The sequence below is a fragment of the Melanotaenia boesemani genome, chromosome 17 (assembly GCF_017639745.1).
Source record: "Melanotaenia boesemani isolate fMelBoe1 chromosome 17, fMelBoe1.pri, whole genome shotgun sequence".
In the NCBI taxonomy this organism is placed as follows: domain Eukaryota; kingdom Metazoa; phylum Chordata; class Actinopteri; order Atheriniformes; family Melanotaeniidae; genus Melanotaenia; species Melanotaenia boesemani.
In genome coordinates this window covers 15225039-15243285 of record NC_055698.1, presented here as the reverse complement: position 1 = coordinate 15243285, position 18247 = coordinate 15225039, and the positions used below count along the sequence as shown (strand labels likewise).

Here is an 18247-nt window from a genome sequence, read left to right as displayed (position 1 = left end):
ACGGGCTGCAGATTGTGTACAGTTTGTCAACAAGCTGACTAAATAGACTCAGACATGGCCGGAGGAAGTGTGTTTGCTGTGACATTCCACTGTATGGTGGAGGAGGACATGTTCTGTCAACAACACTACATGACAGACAGAGATGGGGGAGGGTGCAGATCAACGGCTCTCCTTCAGACTTTCCTTTTGTACTATATTTATATAAAATATTACCAATTCATCTTTACACCAATGTTTACCAAACAAACACCCAGTTGTAACTAACACTGAGTTCTATAATTTCTCACAGAATATTTCCTTTAAATACTGTGAAAGGAGAGGTAACTCAGATTTAACGTTTAACTGGTCAACTGCATCACATTTGTTTCACAGTAATTGTAATTTTTCTTATTAAGATGTTTTTACACTGCATTCATAATTATTCTGACTTTATCATTACGTTCTTAGTACTGTACATATTACTATACACGCATTTCCATTCCAAACTACAGTATACAAATGGTTTTATATACTGAAATTAAAATGATTAAAAGCATGCAAATGCATGCCTAATCAAAGAAAGGTGTTTAGTCCATGAAGCGACTTCATTACTTCTGCTAAAATAGACCAAAAGAGGAACGTTTGAGAAAAAAACAACAAAAAAAAAAAAACATGGTAGATGGCCTTTCGTACTGATGCAACACTCCTGAACTATCTAATCTAGTGAGGCGTGACTTGCAGCCAGTCAAGCATTTTTTTAAAATTAGCAAATAGTCAACAGGGTCACAAAAGTGCATGTTGAAGGTGCAAATTAATTGCAAAAAGATTTGAGAAAAATTTTAATTAAAGCTGGCAAGAACTCATTATCCTTCAGTGCTACCATAACTCCAGAGCTGCCACCCAACATGGGTGTCTAGAGGCACAAGATGTCAAGTGACTCTGAAACATGGCCAAGGTGAAGAAGGCTGAAATATGACACCACTAAATGAGATTCAAAGGTCGAAGCATCAAGGTCAAGCCAAGAAATACCTGATGACAGCTTGATGGAGGAGTGTGGTAGGCCACTGCAGCATCATTTATGACCACAGGGCGCCACTTTGAGCCTGGCATCAGCAAAGTAGAGGTCGGTTATTGCTATAAGGTACTATAATAAAGTCAGAGCTTTAAGTCTTTGCTTAAAGGGTGACTGAATAAAGGCCTGGCCCAATTCCTCATGTGAATTAGACATTATTGCTAACATCTGGGTTCTTCTCAAACATTAAGATTGACAGTGTAGGAGCCTATCCCAGCAGTGTTTCTAAAGACCAGTAAAATGTATTTATTAATCACTAAATATATTTCTGAGCAGCTAATAAAGTTTTTAAACTAGCATTTACTAACTACCAAAAATTTAAATAAAACATATACCCTCATATTGTTTGCTAATTAAATATTAGAAATGTTGCTGTTTAGGTATATCCACTGATTATGAAAACATAGGTCCATGGACAAATGTGGAAAAAAAAAGGTAAAAAAAAAAAAAAAAAAAAAAAGAGACGGAGAAAGACTCCAGTTCCAGTACCACAGGAATCCTCCACAACCACAACAGTTTAAGATTTTTTCCATCGGAGACAAAAAGGGGACCCCCTCAAACCTGTATGTTGTAACCCTGTTCAGTAAGTCAGTGACCATCATAAATTGTAACAGGATAAAAAAAAGTTTAAAAATCTAATATCCAATGGTGCATTTTTCATTTTAATTCAAATATAACAAGCAAATGCCAATATAGCCTAGTTATATTTCAGTCACCACACCTGTGAAATTTTGTTCATTAACTGACAGAAAATCGTTTCTTTCTATCGTTAACAATACCTAATAGTTTGGGGATAAACAACACTGCAGTTTGTCCCAAAAAGGCCACCGCTGACCGAGGAATGCGCTTCGTCATCACAACTTTCCCCTGGGGGCAACCAGGAGGAGGAGGAGGTCGAGGAGACAGGAGGAGGACTCAGCTGGGACTTTCCTCACTGCCCTAGAGAGGAGAAGGAGGAGGGGGGTAGCTGGACTACAGGGCCAAGAGTCGGAGATGTTCCACGGAGCCGCCGCCACAGAGAAGTTATGCGGGGCCTCGGTGGTTTCTCCCTCCGCTCGGGAATCCTGCTGTTATTAATCCCACCGGTGCTCATCACTCTTCAGCTTCTTGTCGTCGGCTCGCGGATACCTGGAGCCGCGCGCTTGTGGGTGGGGGTCGGGGTGGAGGAGCGGGACGGAGCGGTCGTGTTTTCCGTTATAAGCATAGAACCGGAGGGGGGCTTGAGCCAACCGGGAACCCAGTCCAGGCGACCTGGTGTGGAGGAAGAGGTGGACTATGGGGAAATGAAAGCGATTGAACGACCTTATGAGGATGAGAACGAAATGCACGAGCGCCAGGTTCGTAAAGTTTAAGGGAAGTATTTTAAGTGCTTACGTCATATCTGACACAGATTAATGACACCTGTGGACTCAGGAAAGAACATATCCCTATAACCTACATATTTTACTTATGCCGTATAACCCAGGCATATTGTAATATGCTCCGAATATGAAAACAGTGGCTTAATATTGATATAATTCAAAGAACTTAATGCAATGCATGAATATGCTAATAATAAAATAAAAACTTAAAAAACCCTCATTAAAACCATAATAATAATAAAAATAATAATAATAACGAATAGAGCAACATATATGTGCAATCTAAAGACAAATACAGATACTGATTATTGTGTGGACATTTTTTTTATTAACATTTAACAAAAAACAAACAAACAACAACAACAACAACAACAACAACAACAAAAAAACAGCCAACCAAACAAACAACAAAACCCACATTTTTTTTATTTTAGAAGTAGCCTATATATAATGTCTGAGATGTCTTAATCCCTGATTTGTTACAATAAGAGATGACCCCTAAGAGATGCAAATAGGCTGCAATAAGATAGTAACTGATAAAGATGTCGAATGATCAAAACAACACAGAAAAACTAACATATACCTAAACAGCAATAAATAGATGGAAAATTACAAAAGAAAGGGATAAATTTGATACAGAGTTAAACAAATAACTACAAGTAGGCTTCAAATGAGACACAAATTAACCACAAAGTGGTGCAAAATGCCACAAAACATCTGCTGGATAAACATCTGGACATAAAAAACAAACAACACAGAATGGTTTGGGTGTTTTGGTCTTTGTTGGGACAAGTCAGAAGCCTTTAAACAGTCCTATTGTTTCAAATTTCACTGATGCGGATAAAGGAATTGTGCCTTCTACTAGACTTTACCTGATTCACTGATGAAAACAAACAAACAACAAAAAAAGAGACCCTATTGCTGTGGTGTTGTAGTCTAGTTTATGTTTAGCCACTTTGTGCGCAGCTCTGTAAATTATTACTGACATGGTAGAACAGGCAAGGGCAAGGGGGCAAGCACTGCACTGACCCCAGATCAGAGAGAGATGTCAGCTGTTCTATCCTTTTGCCTGTGCCCTTCGTTGCACAGTGCTTTAGCCAGCCTCCATCTGTGTGTAGGTGCATCTGTACCCTCTTTACTCCAAACCCCTCTGCCCCTTGCTCTTCCCCTCACACCCTCTGCCTTTCGTTTTCTCTTCCTTTTTTTTCCTCACTCTCTCACTTTTTCTGCCTAAGGCTAAACTCTGACTCATTCTAGTTCATCCCTCCTACTCCAGAGAGGTTGCCATGGTGACCGCAAGGTTCATTGTTAGGACTGGAGAAAGGGGCTTGACTGAATGTGTGTCTATATAAGGAGCCTTGGGCAAATACCAGGAGCCTTGAGGTCAGCACCTGTGACCTGCCTCCTCAGCTCTCACACCTCACTTACTGTTATGCTGATGCATTATTCAAATTCCCATGGATATGTTGGCATTTCTTACACTGCAGCATCTATATATTGATATACAGTACCTATGCATGCTCCTAGGTGGGACCCAGAGCGGTTGAGATGCAAGAGTGGGCGGCAAACAAGCCATCCTTCACAGCAGAACTCAGGCGTATCATCATGTACATCACAAAGCTGCAGGTATGGCTGTACAGAACATCATCTAAAACACAGCTGTGTTGTCAAAAGAAAATGTGTTACCTTCAAAGAGTTGTCTAAACTGAAACAACAAACAGAAAATAATTTCATTGAATATCTAAACACATTGTTAGATATTTAATTTAATTTCTATGATAGTTAACAAAGATGACAAACCTCACAGGAATCATGCAAGGGCAAGATTAAAATTTGAGGTGAAATAAAATAAAAAGTTTTAAAAAGTCTGGGGAGCGAAATGTTTGCCCAGAAACCTCTTGGCAAATAAAGTTTCTTTTTATTACCAGTCATAACAGGCTGGAAATGAGCGAGAACTGAAGCAAACTTTTTCAGATGAATATATTTGAATAATTGTTACATGCAAGAAAAGTTCAAAAACAACTTCTGTCTTTCATTATTTCACTGTGGCTAACATTGGAAAAAAGACAAAGAGGAAACAATAATGTTGAGTGGTTGAAATGTATTTTTCTCCTATTTTCACAATCTTGTGTTAATTCTGCTCAGATTTCTGATCTCTTTGGAACATCTGGCTCCGTAGTTTAACCACTTACTTACCATAGTGATAAATAAGCATATATAAAACTGTTTCCCTGAAGGTCTCAGGCTACACTGCAGCTCTTTAAATGTCTGTAGCCAGGAGTTAGATCTTGCCAAATCTTCACAGCAATCAATAATAATAAAAAAAAAAACATATTTTTCCTCCCTTTTACAAACTACTTTACTCCTACCACTGCAGACTATCGTGGGGGTTAACATTGCTGTAATATGATCAGTCAGGCGTTTTCAATATACTGACAACAGAATTCTGCCAAATCTTGAGCCAGTAAGAATGTTCAGTTCCAGACTGGAAACTCCCAAACAAGAGCTGAGACTTATGCAACACCGAGTGCTGGGAAACCGAGAGGGAAAGCTGTTGAGTAGAAGTTAAAACAATATTGTCCTGCTTTCTTCAATGCAAACTGTGTTTTTCAGATAAGTTGTAAATGAAAGGTGATAAACAGTTGGGTTAAAATTGGATTACATGTTTAAAAATCGATTTAATCACTTAGTTTTATACTTGGAGAGAACGCTGTCTGAAATTTTCAAACCCCTTCTACTTTTCTTTTACTTTAATTCCCTTTCTTCTCATGTCAATGCTAATTTTGTGACAGACTGTTCCCAGACCTTTGTCTAACCCATCTTATCATCTATACCTAGCTGAACTGCTCCAGGATCTTATCTCCAGGGCTGACTCGGGCAACACAGCCCCCTGTGGCTTCAGCTCACTGGCAGCTGTGTGCTGAGGACTGGCTCTTTCCAGCTGCACATGGACCATGTGTTGCATATTCCTTCAGGTGCGCCCCTACGTCTGCACCATGCACTTATGCCACTGTTGTGCTTGTGCATTCATATCACTGGCACAGCTGGAATAAACAATGCAATGCATATTTAATCATGCATGCAATAATCTTCAAAACCTCTTTCGTGCCTCCCTGTCTGTCTTTTTGGTTTCTCTTTGTCTCTTCAGTATGGATGGAGGAGATGCAGACTTTTTGAAGACTGTGTCAAAGCTGGGATGTGAAGTCCACAGTTTTGATCCCAGCAACTCAAATGCATCTGGTGGTCACCTTAGCAACAGTTTGACCAGTAACCATGACAACAGCGGCGGTGTCATCCAGCACAAGATGTGGCTAGAGTGGAGAACTCCAAGGAGAATCAGGCACAAGACAAGAGGCAACCTGGGTAGTGTTTCTCAAACACTGGCAAATATTATGGCAGCTTTGGGACATCGCACTGTAAGAGACACACTCTCTTTCACACATATGTACACACAAACACACATGAAGGGAGACAGAAATTTGAGGAAACACCCTCCAAACAAACATACCTTAGACTCTTTTCACCCCATCATACTCAGAAAGCTCTTTTACTTGGCTGTTACCATAGCAACAGGGTTCTGCGCCATCTCTGGATACCATGGCAACAGTTTAAGTGAGTGAATCACACAGTAGCACAATTTTATATGGCAGCCACAAGAGGGAGTCACATACCTGCAGTTTGAGTAAGATATCCTTTTTGTAAGTACAATTTAGTTTAGTTTTAAGATACCAGGCTAGTGTTAGAGGTATGATTACAAATTCATCTGCCACTGAAATAAGTAAGGCTGCACATGATAAGCGTTTCCTAATTAGGAAGTTTTTACTACATATGCAGTCGGTATGTCTGTTCCAAAAAAACTTCTCTCCTAATAATAACAGAATAATGTCTCCTGTTGAGAGCAAAATAATGCCTTTTTTCTTTAGGTATTTTAACAATAATATATCATTTTAATGATAATTTAATTATAAGACCATTATATCTGGATTACATTAGTGTGCAAATTCACATGACAGAATTTTCTTTTATATAATCTTTTCTCTTCAGGTCCACTTCTTGTATGCTGACCTCTTTAGCGCTGAGTGGCGAATTTTCCAGAACTGGATTGAGGAAGGAATTCTTGAAAACATCCATCATTTGGTTGCTACTGTGCACTTGCAGTGGGCAGGGTTTGAGGTGGGAGGAACAGATGAAGAAGTGCTTCGCTTTTGGTTCAGTGTCCTTCGGGGTCTTCAAGCCTCTGGACTCATGCTGGTTCACAGCTCTGCAGGAGAGGGTCACAGTGTCCTGAAACAAACAGTAGAAAATGCTCACAGTTCCTACACACTCAGCTGGGCCAACACACGACGCTGACAGGCACTCCTGAACACGGACATTATGCTGTCCTGATGTGGATGGCATATAATAAGAATGAGAAGGTTAAGACTTGAAACAGATTAAGTTCTTTACCTTACAGTTTTTCATATTACATCTCTCTCTAGTGGACATTAAATGATCTGCATTTTATAATTCAACCTTCAGAAGTAAATACTGTCCTGTTCATTCATACAGTGATACAGGATGGTTTCAAGGTACAGAAGGAAATCTTGCTTATTTAACTGGGTAGAAGCACAATATATAATAATGAAATAGACAGATTATTCTTTTAAACAATAGATGCACTCTTCATAAATATCATCTAATGCTGGATTACATTTTTTATTATTCATTTTACTGAACAAAGGTGTGTTATCTTTTTAATGACATGAATCTTGAGTCAGCTGTAATTTGAATGTAGACTCAAAAAAGTATTGAATGTATTTGTTTGTTTCCATAAGACTGAATGACTTTTTGGGGCAATAAATCTTCATATTGAAGAGCCTAAAATTCTATTAGGTCTGACTTGACTGTACTTACTGTAAAATAAATAACATTTTTATGCTTTACAATCAGGCATCTGGAACATCTGTTGCATTACCGGGGACGAAAATGTTGAAAACATGTTTAAAATGTACCACAATGCCACAAAAAATACCAGATGTGAAATTAAAGTCCAGTGAGAATCCCGATCATCCTGATTGTTGCATCATAATACCTTTGGTCAAATCTTTCTTTGTTTGGTAACAGTAATTACAGTCACATCCAAAAGTATGTTGACACTGTTTACATTTTTAAAAGGTTAGCCATGTACACCACCGAAGTGCATTAATATGTGACTGAATTTTCTACTTTAATTCAAGGTGCTAAATAAAAAAGATTATATTAACTGTTAAGGGAGTTTTTTTTTTGTTTGTTTCTTAACTGTCTCACCATTTTCACAGGTTCAATAGTAATTTGACTGCTTGAAACGTGGTTACATCTGGAACCTTTGAACATCTTCGTATGCTGAATTTACCCTCTGCACGTGCTTAGCCAGGTCGTAACTGTAGCCACTTGATTTACTTCTTATTTATGGGTCTTCTGTCCTTCCATTAAATCTGTTTACATTTGTGGTCCATTTATGGTCATTATTCATTTGTGTGGTGGGACACACAAGCAAAACAACTGTGCAGTCGTCTTTTTTGGTCAGGTGTTTTTCAAATTCTGGAGTGGGTATTTAGTATTAAGATTCACCCTGACCCTCTGACAGCCATATTTGGTTTGACCCTATCCAAAGAAATACCAACCTCTGTGCAGTGTGCCATAGCCCTTGCCAGCCTGCTAGCCAGGCAGGCCATTCTTGTTAAATGAAAACATGTTGTTACACACACACACACACACACATTTTTTTAAATTTAAATGTTCATTTATTATTTATTTATTTATTTTTCTTATTCCCGACTTGGTACTTCCCGTCCCCTGTGGGCTGGGTGGGGGTTGAGATTGGACCACAGAATGCAGCAGCAACCACTTTTGCTATGTTCTGTTGTATGTTATTAGTGGTCTTGTTAAAATGACAAGTAAGTTAAAAAACAATAATAATAAAAATAATGAAACAACTGCATTCTTTTACTTTAGTTTTCTTACATGGAATCCTAATGGTTTTGTTGCTGCTCTATTTCTTTGTTAGTGATTGCATCAGGATGTTGATGTAGGCATAGCTAAGGTTTTCAGGTCTATTTTTTCCTTACCTTTACCATCAACCAAGTTATTAACACTTCTTTTGACATATTAATTCAAATCCAACACTTGGCATTTTATCCAGGTCTTTTATGTTTTATAATATTTTCTTCAATTTTTTTATACACTTCAAATGTTTGTTGACAATTTCAAATTGTGTTAGTGTAAAGATCCATAAATACTGTCATCTATCCATCTTCTATATCCGCTTATTAATGCAGGGTTGGAGAGTCTATCTCAGCAAGTATTCTGTAAAAAGACTCTGGACAGATCACCAATCCATTGTGAAACCAACACTGAGACAAAGAACCACTAACCACGAGGGATAATTTAGAATCACCTAATGAACAAACATGTTTTTGGACTGTGGGAAGAAGCCAGAGTAGCTGGAGAAAATGTTGAATGTTTGGTGCCATCAGTTTCCTATCACTTTCTTTCAAGGCAAGTGAGTGCATTTTGACTGAAGCAAGATGCAATTAGCCTATTTCAAAATTTAAATAAACATGTTTCTCAATATTGTTTGGCACATAGGTTATAAGCTGCATCATGCTTGATTTAGTTTTCACTTCATATAAGGTTGATTGCTCTCCGTTAGAGCCTGGGTACTTCCAGTTAAAATGGGCTTAGCTGAGGTGAATGATGCACTTAAGACTGTACTATCAACTTAAGTGATTTTCTCCGCAGTGAGCGCTTCATATTGGTCAATGCCAGTCATTCCTCGGACGCGTTCCAACTCGCTGGAGGGCACGTTGGAATGTAGCGCCTCCACCCTAATTTACGAAAATTGCGGACAGATGTTTGCCACTAGTTTGGGTGGAGTTGCGCTTTTTACGTTGAAATTTCCACATCCTGTTCTCAGCTAAATCAGACGACAGTAGCAATAGCCAATCAACTTTGAGCAACTCCTACCTCTTGACCAATCAGAAGTTCACAATCTCGGGACTTTCTCTATCTGTTTTAGTTCGATCGTTTACTGTACGGCTCAACATTTCTTGAGTAAAATCTTGAGACAGAACATTTACAAAGAAATATTGAGAAAGCCTAAAGTTGAACGTTTCACGGTGAGTAAAACCTCTTTAGACAGTCTTTATTTTATTTTATTTTACAAAGTGACTGATGTAAACACTCGTTTGGCTGTTCCTTCGAGATAAGCGGCGTCTACTAGTTACTTCCTGTTCTGACAAGGCCGAGATCCCAATTTACACTTACCGTATTTTAGCTAATGCCATGGGCATAAAGGCTTTGACTACTTTTATATAGTTTTCTATTAATAAATATAGAAGTTTCGAATTAGTAAACAGGGTTCAAGTCGGAAGTTATAAGACTTTTTGTAGATGTAGTATCTCAAAGGCAGAAAGTGACTGGCTGTCAGTGGTGAGGAACATATGGAGAGATAAGCTGCACACAACTGTAATAAGTTATTTGTGTAAAAAAGGAGTAAACTGCTGTCCGTATGCTCCATTTGGAGTTACGCAAAACCATCGTGACAGGTCGAGTAAGAGGTGCACACACTTTGTTCACCGAGTAACATTTTAGTTATGACTCACCATTTTCTGAAGCTCCAGTGGTCACAAGAAATACTTATAATTAGGCAGCTGAAATGGGCAGCAGGGTGTACTTGGAATCTGCAGTCTCTGCAAATCTCTGAACACCCAAAGGTAGCTGTTATATTCTGAACTTATTCCATCTGCCCTGTGGTCTGACTGCTTTGTGTGCAAGACATTAGAACAGACCTGCCCAATATAATTTATAATGTTTGCACTACTGTACACATTATGGTAGGGAAACAGCTACCCCTGCAAGTTCTTCTTTATTTATTTTTAACCTTTTAAATTTGGTTGACCCAGCCGTATGTGGTAGATGCTGAGTTGAGCAAAGCTACAGTTTTGCTTCTGCTTTAGTTGTATCTGACTTTGTCTCTTGTCTTAAGCATGTGACTTATTTAGTAGGGAAGGTGAGTTTTTAGTCTATAAACTGTCACCATTTAGTCTAAAACATGCACTACCAATGATAAAAAGGCAGTGATATTGCTTGTGCAGCAATAATTACAAAAAGTAAATAAATAAATAAAACACACACACACACACACACATATATATTCAGTAAATTCACCCATCTCAAAAGATAAATCCAGTATCCATTGAATGTTTAGTTTTAAACAAGTAACTTAAAATCAGCATTCAGTCATTAAAAGTGGTTATTAATGAGTAATTATTTGGCATTAAACTGAAATCTTTGTTTGAGCACTTGACCACAAGTGTCACAGCTTACATCTATAGATAGTAGTATTGTACATATCAGTAGTGATTGGGTGATGAAATGTCCATTAGATATATTTGATGTTGTCATTACATATTTTGATCACATCACATTTATGTTGGTAAATGCAGACATATCTCCAATTGAGTCAGTACAGCAACTATTGAACAATTTATTTAATTACCTCTAGACATTTATTTAGTTCTTACATGTTTTTATGTCAGCTGAAGATAAGCTATAGCTCTAATTTAACAGAGAAAGAATGTGGAGAAATAATAGGGGCGTCATATATTAGCCAGCAGCCACCTTGAGGTCACATTTTGTCAAAGCTGTATTTTCCCCTTATATTTGTGTTATTTATGATTGAGTTTCCTCTTTCTCTCCATCAGGGTTGGGCAGCCCCACCCACCACTACCATGCCTTTGGTGACAAGGAATATAGAGCCGCGGCATGTGTGCCGCCAGACCATACCTTCCAAAATTCGCAGCGAGTTGGAATGTGTCACCAATATCAGCCTCGCCAACATCATCCGGCAGCTCGGCAGCCTCAGTGAGTGTGAAATGCCAGTGGGCATCGATAGATGGCAAATGTTAATTGCATTTCTTGTGTGCCCTTTATTTGGTCCAAATGAATTTTTTTGCTTGTTTATGTGTGAAGGCAAATATGCAGAGGACGTGTTTGGGGAATTGTTTGTCCAGGCCGGAGCATTTGCCATCAGAGTGAATACACTTGGAGAAAGAGTTGATCGTCTACAGGTTAAAGTCACCCAGTTGGACCCAAAAGAAGAGGAGGGTAAGTACTACTGCTTGTTCCTGTCACTAGTACTATGAATCTTATTATCACAGATAGTTTTTTATTTATATACTGTTGATAGACATTGACTGCAGCCTCTAACCTCTTAAGCATGATAAATATTTTAAAACATTGTCTTCCTTCCTGTTGGTTTCTCGTAGTCTCTCTGCAGGCCATAACTACCCGTAAGGCCTTCCGCAGCAGTCTGACCCAGGACCAGCAGATGTTCACCAGGCCATCTCTGCCAGTGCCTGTGCAAGAAACCTACACTATCTGTAATCCTCCTCCACCTCTCAACCAGCTCAGCGAGTACCGGTAGGATGCAGTAGACATTCATTCACTGCAACAGAACATGAAAAGATCATAAAAAACTGCACATGTTCACACATGGAAACACGTGATATATTTGTGCAACTTTACATTCTACAGAGTTTAAGCTTGTTTCTGAAGTGTACACATGTTGTCCTCTTACGGTGAATTTTAAACTTTAATTAAGACATAGAAGGTATAATAATTTTAGTCATTTTTAAAAAGGTATGTATTCTTGAGCAGCCTAGGACTTACAGCCAACTTTTACAAAATCCTCAGGATTTTTATGTTTATGCAGTAATTCAGTGTGCGTTATTTACTTGATATTGGTGTAAATACCACTATCCCACCTACCCTCAATAATTGTGTATCACAATCATGGTGAACAGAGTCAGTTGATAGGCTTTAAGTGACTTGCTTGATGTAAAATTCCTGGCTACCATTTGTCTGTTTTAGTTTCTGATGAGAGTATGAAGTCTTGAGTTGTAACATGTCCAGTTTGATTGTAAAGAAACATCTTTATAATCGGCCATTTTTTAAAGCACATTAAAGGGAGGTTTACTGGCTTGGTAAAATAGTTACACTTAGGCAGATACAGATCTTTTAGCACATTTTTAGCATGTGGTGTGAAAACATGCTAAAACAATTGTGATGGATATTAATAGTTATAACTGGTTTTCTACAGGGAGGATGGGAAAGAGGCCCTGAAGTTTTACACAGATCCCTCCTACTTCTTTGACCTGTGGAAGGAGAAGATGCTGCAGGACACCAAGGACATCATGAAGGAGAAACGCAAGCACAGAGTGAGATGCATAAACATGTTTATAACATGATTCATAACTTTGAAGCAAGTTAACGTTAGTCACATCAGATTATTCACGTTCAACGCTCATCATAATGAGCAATTTTTTTCTCCTGGGTCCTTTCTGAGTAGAAGGAGAAAAAAGACCATCTGAATCAGCGGACACTCAATCCTCGAAAAATCAAGACCAGAAAAGAGGAATGGGAACGACGTAAGATGGGAGAAGAGTTTGTTGTGCCAAAGAATGAACAGTGAGTAAAGTGAAAAGAAGTTTCTCATTGTTCACAGACCCCAGCAGGCTTGTGAGTACGGCTGTCGCAGTGATGAATCATTAGTTGAGAGTTAGTAGTGGTACAAACAGTTTTGATTAACCGCTGAATAGGTTTTCTCTTCTTATTCTATACTATTATTTAAGTAGGTTATAAGCCTAATTACTATAAAAAGAAAGACAGCTTATAATAACAAGCATTGAGGCAAACAAAAATTACATGCCTTTTGTTTTTCCTTTTTAAGCTTTGCAAACTCAAGTTTCAATGGGAATATACGACATAAATAACAGTTTAAGTTACAAATGAATTACTGGCAATAACTGCAATAAAACAATGCACTCTGGGAAAAACAAGACACATCCATACTGTCCACAACCACATTTGATCGTATGTTCTCATTTTGCTGTGTTTTGGCATTTTGAGCTGCAGCCTTTTAGTAGTTTGTTTAGAAGCCACTCTGATATAGTCCATGTTTGAGCACCAGAAAAAAGGGGTAAAAAAAACAAAACAAAAACAGACTCAGTCAGCAGAGCATGGACTTTGAAAGTAATGATTTGCAAAATCCATTACTTCTTTCTAGTTTACACAGCAAAATTAGCAGTAATAGAATAAATTCCTTTCTCCACCTTCTTATCAACCAATCTGTACACAGTGATATGGGTGGTACGTCCTGTCTGGGAATGTTCTCAGGGGGCTGGGTGTACAGCTGCCTGTTGTAGGAAAATGCAGTAAACAACTATATGAGTAACAGTAGGCCTTATATGTGATCATATTCTAATTTGACATGTGATATAAAATGGTCAGTTTTCAGAAAGTGCAAATAATAAACGTTATTCATGGCTGATGGGGGTGTTTTTTGCTTGCTTTTAGGAATTCCTCTGAGGGTATGAATGGGAGTATTGGATCAGGGGAGGATTTCACTTCTGATGGTCTCGACCAGAGTACAAACTCCTATGCTTATGATCCCGGCTCCCCTCTCCCTTCGCCGGGTCCTGATGAATACCTGCCTCCTCCACCCCCAGACGTGGCGTAAGCATTTGTAGCTTCACGCATACAACCCCACACACACCTTTAGCACTTGGCTGCCCATGCTACCATGCAGTGAAAGTGCAGCCACACTCTGAACATGTGTTGCTGTAGGAATTCACTCTAGTTTTAGACATAGATTGGGAGGCTTCGGGAGTAACAAAATGTACATCCACTTCTAAGTTTTAATAATGTATATGGGCGGCTATGTCAACTTCTATACAAATGCTAAAGGTTAAAGTAAGGAAGTGAAATCTCTTGTCATTTTAACACATCCATTGATCTCTAACATCCTCTCCATCACAATATACCTCTCCAGGTATAATGATGCAGCACCAGCCCAGAAGCGTGTCAGCATGCTGAGTCCAAGCCACCCACCTCCAGCTCCTCCCATGAGCCCTTCTTCACCAGACTCCCGCCCAAGCCTTTCCCCTCCCCCTGCACCTCCCCCCCCTCCTCCACCCTCTGGTATTGGGGTACCCCCACCTCCACCTGGCTTTGACAGCCCTCCTCCCCCTCCTCCACCCAGCTCTTCTATCACCTCCTATCCCACTCCACCTGCTCCCCCTCCTCCACCCTCAATGTCCAATGTTCCTCCTCCTCCACCACCTGCACCAGCAAGTGGTGGACCACCACCTCCTCCACCCCCTCCACCACCCCCTGGGCCTCCCCCTCCATCCTTTGACTATTCTGCTGCTCATCCTCCTCCATCTGGTGGTGGGGTGACAACCAGCTCTGCTCCCAAACCTCAGCCAGAGCCTGTCAGTGATGCTCGCAGTGACCTGCTGCAGGCCATTAGACAAGGTAAGACACTGCAGAGAGACGCCGGCATAACGTGGAAAAGCGCTTGGCTCGGCTGGAATCTAGACACAGTAAAACAATTAAAATACACAATCTGCAATATATAATAATAATTACAAAAGTATATTATAACAGTATGTGTAATAGTGATCTAATTTTCATATATTACTTCTGTCAGGAAAAAAGTGGGAAACTTTTGGGCAGGATCGTGTTACTTAGATCAACTTTAAATTTATTTTCTGTTGCACATTTAAAACAAGTTTGACAAAAGTGCCTTATAAATTCACATAAAAGGGCAAGACCCAATAACAACAACAACAAATACAATAGAGGTACTTAAACAAGTTAAAACAAAAGGACCCCGTAAATGGCTCAAGCGGTAGAGCCAAAAACTGGAATGTTGGTGATTTGAGTTCTGCATATTCTATTCCAGTTTTGTTTTGTACTTAGGCAAGACACTTAAGGTGTAGAAATCTTTGGTTGTGAAGTGTTTGGAGAGGCCATTGATCCAGATTGGCTGCCGTGTTTTTGTTAGTCTGCCCCAGAGTAGCTGTGCCTACATATGTAGGTTACCACCTACAATATTTGCACTCCATAAATTAGAGTATCATATAAACTAACATAAGCCTGCAAACTTCATTAGTTGCATTAACTAAAGGAACACATCATGCTTCTTGAGTCGAGTCTCATTTAACGTTACTACAGCATGTTACGTCAAATGTCTTCCGTGTATGTGGCTTGTATCAAGCATTCCTCTGTTGGTGCATATTAATCCTAGCAACACAGACACATTGGGTCCACCAGAAAAACATGATAGCCCATCCCCTGATGGCAGCTGTATGAAAGGATTCATCTTTTTCTAGTAATGAAACTACTATTTTTAAACTAGCATTTTAGTTTTAATTTAAAACTAAGAAAATTTAAACTTTTATTGTTTTTTGGCACAGCTGATAAAGTGGAACAAATTCATTTCATCATTTTTTCCGCGGTGATCATTTTTTAAGCACCTGTTGAGTCTACAGAATATTAATTTGCAGAAATTTGATTTATTTGGAATCATCCTCGTCCTTCTTCCTCAGCCACTGTCAGTATTTCTTTACTCTCCTAACAAAGCCACATGGTGCTCATTATTAGGGCTGTACATTCATGGGTCTCACGATTCGATTATGATTATCTTGTCTTGATTATCTTGATTAGATTAGATTCCACGATGCATCACAGTGCATCATGATGCATCACTATATGTTGCATCCTCAGTTTCATTTATTGCTGCACATTGCTACTTTTGAAGTTTTTAATACAAGAAGTTAGATATTTATGAACATCCTTTTTAATTATAGTTATTTCAGAAATCAGTTTAAATGTCCTGAATACGACAAACATCATAAACATGTAAACAATGACGTGGTTATTTTTAACTTTATTGTTCCACTGCTGGAAAATTAAGAAACATCATTACTATACATTACATATAACTGATCATGTTTTGTTGCTGCTGCATCGATGCAGAATTGTCCATTTCCGTATTGCAATGCATCATATAAACGATTAAATTCAACACCTCTACTCATGTTGAAACAATTAAAAAGTGATATAAATAATTGTCAGCTATTTGAGACCACCTAGTTCTTCTCTGCCTGCTATTCTTTGCAGCTAAATCAATATTATTTTAAATAAGTAATTGTGTTTAAAGAGATCTTCATGTGATCACTGACCAAAACCTAATTTATAAAGAAGCTTAGGTAAGCATCAACCAGTCCAGTAGAATACAAAACCTGCATTTGCTTATCATTGGGAAAAAAATTTGGTTCATGAATTTGTGGAAATGTGTATTAAAAATGGAAAAATTATACATTTAAAATAAATGAAGTATTACAGAAAAACATTTGAAATTTAAATCTGATTTCATGTAGACTTTAATCTTTAATTGTATTTTTTTTTAAAACATACTGATTGAAGTTTCAGTGAAATACAATAGAAACTAGCCCAACTAATCACTGACTAGAGCACTTTGCATCAATTAACTTTTGGTTATTGACTTACTGTAGTGATGCCACATGTAAAAATAAATCCTGCAGAATCTGCACACTTATTCTAACTGCTAAACTCCCTTTTAGGTTTCAACCTGCGTAAAGTGGAAGCGCAGCGAGAGCAGGAGAAGAGGGATCACACTGGCAACGATGTGGCTGCTATCTTGTCCCGTCGTATTGCCGTGGAGTGTAGTGACAGCGAGGATGACTCCTCAGAGTTTGACGATGAAGAGTGGTCTGAGTAACTGCCATCCATTTTCACCTTCACCATCCCCTCAGCCTCAGATGACACCTGCACATTTCCATTCAGATTACATCCTTTGAGTACTAGTTTGTTTTTGTGTGGTAGTCTGTGTGTTCATGTAGAAAATACTTTGTATTTCAAACCACATTCCTAAACCATTTTATTTCCTTATTAACCCCAAACTAAACTGTATTAGCTGCACCGGTTTAAAGATTGAGAAAGAGGGTACCTGCTTGTGTCCCAGTTTGCCATGGTTTACTCTGTAGAACACACCACTGATGTGAGAGTATTATAATGGATTGCACATCTCTCTACTGAGAGTCCGCCTAAACACATCGCCTCTGACTTTATCTTACTGTCTGATAGAAGCAGGTATTCTTTACTGTAGGCCAAAAACCTTATTTTAGCCACTGTTTGTCATAACCACAGATGATGAGGAGGAAGCTTGCAGACAATTATGCAACCTCAGTTCACAAAAGCTGTCCTCTGTGGAAACAGGTGTTCAATCATAGATTAACTAATAGATGTAAAGTTGACATTACATCTTGATTTATAATTAAAGTCAATTAACCCCATCAATCTAAATCTCTTTAGGGCACAGGTGTTACGTTTTTCCTGTTTTGTCTTGTTTTCTGTCTTTTTTTTTTCCTCTGAGGTGATCGTGGGAACAAATGAAATTTTTTTGTAGCTAATAAACAAACTGATAAATTAATCATTGTGCTAGGAGCAAGGTGATGACTTATGTCTGATACCAGGGGTGCCATACTGAACATATGCAGATATTTTCCACAAATATGATTTATTGTATTTGTATTTTACCTTTAATGTATTTTTTCATGTATTTTGATCTTACCTTTGGATTGACTAGGGTATGTTTCCTCAAATACTGTTAAAATCTAGGCAGCGTTCGCCTTATCCAGTGCCATTTTATACAGTATGACAGTGTTTGCTTTCATGTAATTAACCACAGTGGCCACAGATCAGCTTCTACCTAAAATACTAACAGCTTCCATTGATCAGTCAAATTTTAAAGTGCCTTTTATGTTGAGTCAGCCCTTTTACAGCATCACACATTATGCTTGGCCAAAGTTCTGCTTCTCCAGCTTTATGTTTTCAAATGATTTATTTCAATAAATATAAAATCAATTCAAATGATGCTTAGATTTGTGTGGGAATGTCTGAGTAGTGTGTGCTGTGATATGTGAAATAACTAATGCCCAAGAATGTT

General features: G+C 38.6%; 2 protein-coding genes across 2 annotated transcripts; both read left to right on the top strand.

Moving 5' to 3' along the window:
* Positions 1-1856: 1856 nt before the first annotated feature.
* LOC121628373 (methyltransferase-like protein 24) lies at positions 1857-7649 on the top strand. The gene is made up of 5 exons (XM_041967415.1): positions 1857-2388; positions 3940-4038; positions 5251-5387; positions 5561-5828; positions 6457-7649. The coding sequence occupies exons 1-5, from the start codon at positions 2077-2079 to the stop codon at positions 6760-6762; spliced, it is 1122 nt and encodes a 373-aa protein (XP_041823349.1). The 5' UTR covers positions 1857-2076; the 3' UTR covers positions 6763-7649.
* Positions 7650-9425: 1776 nt separating this feature from the next.
* On the top strand, positions 9426-18171 carry wasf2 (WASP family member 2). Its single transcript, XM_042012423.1, has 9 exons — positions 9426-9548; positions 11136-11295; positions 11404-11538; positions 11700-11853; positions 12533-12650; positions 12782-12900; positions 13789-13947; positions 14264-14748; positions 16863-18171. The coding sequence occupies exons 2-9, from the start codon at positions 11163-11165 to the stop codon at positions 17018-17020; spliced, it is 1461 nt and encodes a 486-aa protein (XP_041868357.1). The 5' UTR covers positions 9426-9548; positions 11136-11162; the 3' UTR covers positions 17021-18171.
* The last annotated feature ends 76 nt before the right edge of the window (positions 18172-18247 follow it).

Bases quoted from the DNA above. Each gene is read 5' to 3' on its own strand.
- LOC121628373 (XM_041967415.1), top strand. From the start codon at position 2,077: ATGCGGGGCCTCGGTGGTTTCTCCCTCCGCTCGGGAATCCTGCTGTTA. The intron at 2,389-3,939 runs GTTCGTAAAGTT...GCATGCTCCTAG, and splicing joins ACGAAATGCACGAGCGCCAG to GTGGGACCCAGAGCGGTTGA. The intron at 5,829-6,456 runs GTAAGAGACACA...TTTTCTCTTCAG, and splicing joins CAGCTTTGGGACATCGCACT to GTCCACTTCTTGTATGCTGA.
- wasf2 (XM_042012423.1), top strand. From the start codon at position 11,163: ATGCCTTTGGTGACAAGGAATATAGAGCCGCGGCATGTGTGCCGCCAG. The intron at 12,901-13,788 runs GTGAGTAAAGTG...GCTTGCTTTTAG, and splicing joins GTTGTGCCAAAGAATGAACA to GAATTCCTCTGAGGGTATGA. The intron at 13,948-14,263 runs GTAAGCATTTGT...ATACCTCTCCAG, and splicing joins CCTCCACCCCCAGACGTGGC to GTATAATGATGCAGCACCAG.